This window comes from Eimeria tenella, genomic scaffold (genome assembly GCF_000499545.2).
Source record: "Eimeria tenella Houghton genomic scaffold, Eth_scaff685, whole genome shotgun sequence".
In the NCBI taxonomy this organism is placed as follows: Eukaryota; Apicomplexa; class Conoidasida; order Eucoccidiorida; family Eimeriidae; genus Eimeria; species Eimeria tenella.
Window position 1 is genome coordinate 1 of NW_013545808.1, and position 5,659 is coordinate 5,659.

The window sequence follows — 5,659 nt, forward strand, 5'->3', positions numbered from 1 at the left end:
GATAAGAGAGCACCACGCGTTGGGCCCTTCGGCCTTTCTGATGGTGATAGCCAACAAAATGGACTTGGAAGAAAAACTTGAAGTTTCAGAAGAAGAGGCCAGAGCTTTTGCTGCTTCCATTGGGGCTGCATGCGCATGCACCTCCGCCAAGGTTCGCCTTTAAACCCCCTTTTAGGGTTTCCTAATCGCCGTTTTAGGGTTTTCGAATCGCCGCTTTTTGGGGCTTCTGAATCGCCTTTTAGGGGTTTTTGAATCGCCTTTTTAATGCTTTTAAATCATTTTTTACGGTTTTGGAATCTCCTCTTTAGGGTTTTTTAATCGCTGTTTTAGGGTTTTTGAGCTACTTTTTGAGGGTTTATGTGCGCTTTAATATGAGGGCTTTTAGACGCCTTTCTGGGGTTTTCTATTCGCCATTTTAGGGTTTCTGATTGGGGCTTTGGTTCGGCCTTTGGGGCTTTATTTGCGTGCCTCTTTTTGATGATTTATTTTTCTATCTTTTGAAACTAAATTTATTTACTCACTGGGGAATGAGGGTTTAGGGTTTAGGGTTTAGGGTTTAGGGTTTGTGCAGACTTCGGCGAACGTGGACGCGGCCTTTTTAATGGTGGCATCGAAGCTCGCGGAGAAGCGACGCGCTGCTGCTGCTGCTGCTGCTGCTGCGGCTTCAGGCAGCAGCAGCAGCAGCAGCGCGAACCCAGCAGCAGCAGCAGCAGCAGCAGCACGGGGAGACGCATTTTCCTTAACTGCTTCCCCTTCTTTTGCTGCTCGAACCCGCAGCTTCTGCAGCAGCTGCTCGGGGCAGCGGCTGCAGCGGCCTGCAGCTGGGGACCGTGTCGAACTCTCGTAAACCCTAAACCCTAAACCCTAAACCCTTGCTGCCTTCCCTAGCCTCTCCAGCAGCAGCAGCAGCAGCAGCAGCAGATTTTGGGGTGCGATTAATGTGTTTGGATTCTTTTGCTGTGGGGCGGCTGCAGGGATGTCCGCGGCCAGCAAGGCGATGCCCAATAAACCCTAAACCCTAAACCCTAAACCCTAATTGGGGTGATAAGAGATGACGCGCTTCGGGCCTCTGCGAGGGTTTAGGGTTTACGCGCTGAGATCTCGTGGCCTCCCGATAGGCCTTCTGCCCTCGGAGTTTAGGGTTTAGGGTTTAGGGTTTAGGAGCAAAGGCTGGTGAAGAAGGGTTTGCATCCTCCAAATGTCTTGTCTGCAGCAGCAAAGATACTAGAAGGTGAAAGGTGCTTACTGCTGCTACTGCTGCTGCAGGCAGCAGCAGCAGCAGCAGCGTACCAAGAATAGCAGCAACAGCAGCAGCAGCAACAGCAGCAGCAGCAACTTGGGTGGGCGCTTTTCGCGTAGCTGTTTCCTCTTCTGTAGACCCTTAATTGGGGTTCTGCGCAGCCCCTGCAGCAGCTGGACTCCACGGTTTAGGGTTTAGGGTTTAGGGTTTGGGGTTAGCCCGGGGCATGAGCTGGCCCACAGTGAGGGTTTAGGGTTTGGGGTTTGCGACTGCAGCTGCTGAGTGTTAAGCAGTGAAAGAAAAGCCTTTTTCGGGGCTTTAAGTTTGCACTGGACTTTTAAATTAAAATAAAACTTTATTTAAATGAATTTGAAAAGAAAGACACAAAGAAGGCGCAGCAGAGCTGCGGGGTTGGGGCCCGCGGAGTGTATTGACAGCTGCATGCGCCCGCGGAGCAGCAGCAGGTACGCCCCAGCCGTTCTTCCTTTTTGAAATATTAAAATTAAATTCATTTAATTTTAAATTGCCTTTTTAATGGTCCAAAAAGTGCGAAGAAAGCCCCGGAGGAAGCCGGAAGGAGGCGGAGCTGCATGCGCCCGCTGCTGCTCAGGTGTACATACACCTCAAATGCACGCGGCTCCTTGCAAATTCCACTTCTTCTGTTCATAACTTTTATTTTTGTTTTATTTCTTTTCGAAAAAGGCGCCTCAGGTGTGCCTTCCCCGCGACCGGGGTGTACAGACATCGCGCAGCAGCTGCTGCAGCAGCAAGTTGAGACAACCACTGCAGCTTTTGCTGCTCCTGCTGCAGCAGCAAACGCCCAGGCCTCTGCTGACGGCAGCGCGGCCTGCTGCTCGCGCAACGCATAAACCCTAAACCCTAAACCCTAAACCCTAGCCACGGCACACCTGCTGCTGCCACAATATGCCAGAAGAGGTACTACAGAATGGCCTGGGGGCCCCTCTAGAGGGGCCCCCCGGCCTTTTAGCTGCTTTAGAGGAGCTCAGCGACCTGGAGGTGCTGCAGCAGCAGCAGCAGGTGCTGCTGCTGCAGCAAATCCTAGATGAGATCAGGGAGAGAAGCAGCAGCAGCAGCAGCAGCAGCAGCTTGCTGTCCCAGGAGGAGTTCAAGGGCCTCTGCAGCTCCGTCCTGCTGTCGCCTGCAGCATGCAGCAGCAGCACGCGCAGCAGCAGCAGCTGGCGCTGCTGCTTCTCCCGCCTGCAGGCCGCAGCAGCAAGGGCTCTCGCCCAAGAAGCAGCAGCAGCAGCAGCAGCAGCAGCAGCAGCATCAGAAGGAAGCACGCCCCAGCAGCAGCAGCTGCCGCTGCTGCTGCAGTTTTGCTCTACGCTTCAGGCGACGATAAAGGGCCTCGGCCGCAGCGCAGCAGCAGCAGCTGTGGGCAGCAGCTTCCTCTCGGTGCTGCTGCTGCTGCCGCCTGCTGCTCTTGCTGCTGCTGCTGCTGCAGACTTCTGCAGCAAAAGCATAGGGGGTGTCTTGCTGCAGGTGGAGCGCGTCGCTGTTGACGCGTTTGCTGCTGCAGTCGCCCGCCAGAGCCGGCACCACCAGGAGCAGCAGCAGCAGCAGCAGCAGCAGCAGAAGCAGCAGCAGCAGCACGAAGAGCAGCAAATGCAAATCGAGCAGCTGCTGCAGCGCCAGGCCCTGAAGCTCCCCTGGGCTAAAGTGCTGCAGCAGCTGCTGCGGGTGTCTCCTAAGGCGAGGGCGCACGCGCTGCAGGTAGCAGAGAACACCATTAGCAGCAGCAGCAGCAGCAGCAGCAGCATTTGCTGCTGGCTCCTTTGCTGCTGGGCCTGCGAAGTTCTGCTGCGCAGTAAAGTTAAGGGCGAGACTGCTGCTGCTGCTGCTGCCGCTGCAGCAGCAAAAAAGGAGGCTCTGGATTTGCGAGAGAAACTCCTGCACTTGTTCCTCCAGGTAACAGCAGCAGCAGCAGCAACGGCAGCAGCAGCAGCAGCAGCACGTGCAGCGGCAGCAAAAGCACGAGAGAGAGATGCGGCGCTAATGGCTGCGCTGCAGCAGCAGACCCCACAGCTGCAGCAGCACAGCAGCAGCAGCAGCAGCAGCAGCAGGACTGCTGATGGCACTGCGGGTGCATGCGTTTGCTGTTCTTGCTGCAGCTGCTGGACGGCCGCCGCGGCTGTGCTGCTGCTGCCTTTTGCTGCTTCTCTCCTTTGGGGCTGCTGCTGCAGCAGGAAGACTGGGAGGCCCTTATAGCCCCAGCAGCAGCAAAAGGTTTTGCCCGCTCTCTGGATGCTGCGGGGCCCCCGCTGCTGCTGCTGCTGCGCCACTCCACTGCAGACACGAGCGGGTACGCTGCTGCTGCTGCTGTTGCTGCTGCTGTTGCTGCAGCTGCCGTTGCTGCTGCGGGTGGTGCCGCTGCTGCGTGGGCTGCTGCTGGGTTGCCGCTGCTGCTGGTGTTGCATTTGCAGGCGCTGCTGCTGCTGCTGTGCTGCTGCTGCTGCTGCTGCGCAGCTGCCTGCTGCTGCTGCTGCAGGAGCTCCTGCCGACGCTGAAATCAGCAGCAACACTTGCTCTCTCAGCTCGGGGCCGTGCTGCACTTGCTGTTAGCATTATCAAGAGAGCAGCAGCAAACTGCCGCAGCGCAGCAGCACCCTTCACGGCGCAGCAGCAGCTGCTGCAGCAGCTCAACACTCCGGGGCTGAAGACTCTGGATACCATCGCTTTGCTGCAGGTATAACTGCTGCTGCTGCTGCTGTTACTGCTGCTCCTGTTTGTGGGGTGGTGCTGCTGCCACTGGCGCTGCTGCTCCCGGTGCTGCTGCTGCTGCTGCTGCAGCAGCTCTGGCTTCTTGGGACACAGCTGTTGCTGCTGGCCGCCTCTTGCTGCTGCTGCTGAGGGCTTCTCTGCTGCTGCTGCTGCTGCTGCTTAGGGGAGTGCTGCTGCTGTTGCTGCTGCTGCTGCTTCACAGGCAGCAACTGCGTGCACTCCCACCGTTCTCCAGGAGTCAACAGTGTCTGCTGAGGAGCTGCAGCAGCTGCAGCAGCACCTCAGCAGCAGCAGCAAAGTGCATGCGCTGCTGGCAGCAGACGTGAACGACGACGTGAAGGCCGCATGCTGCGCTTTGTTGGGTCGCGTGCTGCCGCTGCTGCTGCGGCGCAGCAGCAGCAGCAGCAGCGGCGCTCCCGAGCAGCAGAAGCAGCTGCAGCACCTGCTGCAGCAGGGGCTGAAGCAACTAGGCGCCTTCTGTGCTGCTGCCAACAAAAAGGGAACAGTCTCTGCAGAGCAGCAGCTGCTGCTTGCTGCTGCAGAGGAAACTCTGGAGAGAATTGTGTCAGCAGCAGCAACTGCAGCAGAAGGGCCTGCAGCAGCAGAGACGCAGCAGGCGCTGCAGCAGCTGCTGCAGCAGCTGCTGCCGCTCCTCAGCGCATGCAGCACGCGAGCAGCTCTGCGTGCTGCATCTCTTAGGGCATGGTCTTTGTGTCTCCTTATTGAGCAGCTGCCGCAGGGAGCAGCAGCAGCAGCAAAGCAGCAGCTAGACAGTGCACAGACTCCCGCGGTTGCTGCAGCAGCAGCTCTCTGGACAGAAGCAAATTCATGCTTCTCCCTCCCGACCCACAAGGCAAGTCCCGGCCCAAACCCTAAACCCTAAACCCTAAACCCTAAACCCTAATATAGGCAGGGCCTTCTGCTGCCTATGCAGCTGCTGCTGCAGCGCCGCTGCTGCTTTCTCTGTGCTGCAGCAGTCGCGTGACGAGCTGCTGCTGCAGCTGCGGGTGTACGGACAGCTGCTGATGCGGCAGCAGCAGCCGCTAGGGGGGCGGCAGCTAACTGCCACATCTTCTTGCTGCAGCAGCAGCGAGGGTTTGTGTGCCGCTGCTTGGGATATTGCAAGTGCAGTTGCTGCTGCTGCGACGCAGCAGCAGCAGCAGCAGCAGCCGCAGCAGCCGCAGCAGAAGACGCAGCAGCAGCAAAAGGCGCTGCAGCCCCCCTTCTACATGGGCTTGCTGCGCGTGCTCTGCCACCTGCAGCAGTTCCACGTGTCGCCAGCAGCAGCAGCAGCAGCAGAAGGGACTGCAGCAGCAATAGGGCAGCACGGAGGGAAGCAAGTAGAAGAAAGCTACACCTCCAGCATGCTGCTGCTGCAGCGAGCAGCAGCAACGAATGAAGCTATTGCTGCTCAACTTGCGCTGGCTTTCTTTCAGCTGCTTTGCGAGGTGTCTGCAGCACATGCAGCAAATAGCAGCAGCAGCAGCAGCAACGGCAGCAGCAATAAAGTTAAAGCAGCTGTGTCCCCAACAGCAGCAGCTACAGCGGGAAAAGATGAGTCTGCAGCGGGGATAAAGAGCAGCATGCTGCGGTCACTGCTGCAGCAGCTCCTGCGGCTGCTTGTTCCTGCTGTGCAGCGCAGCAGCAGCAACAGCAGCAGCAGCAGCAAGGAGCTGC

General features: G+C 57.9%; 2 protein-coding genes across 2 annotated transcripts; both read left to right on the top strand.

Moving 5' to 3' along the window:
- Window positions 1-40: 40 nt before the first annotated feature.
- On the top strand, window positions 41-847 carry ETH_00014130 (uncharacterized protein; the record flags this gene model as incomplete). Its single annotated transcript, XM_013380535.1, has 2 exons — window positions 41-151; window positions 572-847. The coding sequence occupies 2 exons, from the start codon at window positions 41-43 to the stop codon at window positions 845-847; spliced, it is 387 nt and encodes a 128-aa protein (XP_013235989.1).
- Window positions 848-2,164: 1,317 nt separating this feature from the next.
- On the top strand, window positions 2,165-4,835 carry ETH_00014135 (uncharacterized protein; the record flags this gene model as incomplete). Its single annotated transcript, XM_013380536.1, has 3 exons — window positions 2,165-3,344; window positions 3,448-3,947; window positions 4,185-4,835. Coding segments are annotated over 3 exons (2,331 nt in total), but the record flags the coding sequence as incomplete, so codon positions are not given.
- Window positions 4,836-5,659: the final 824 nt, after the last annotated feature.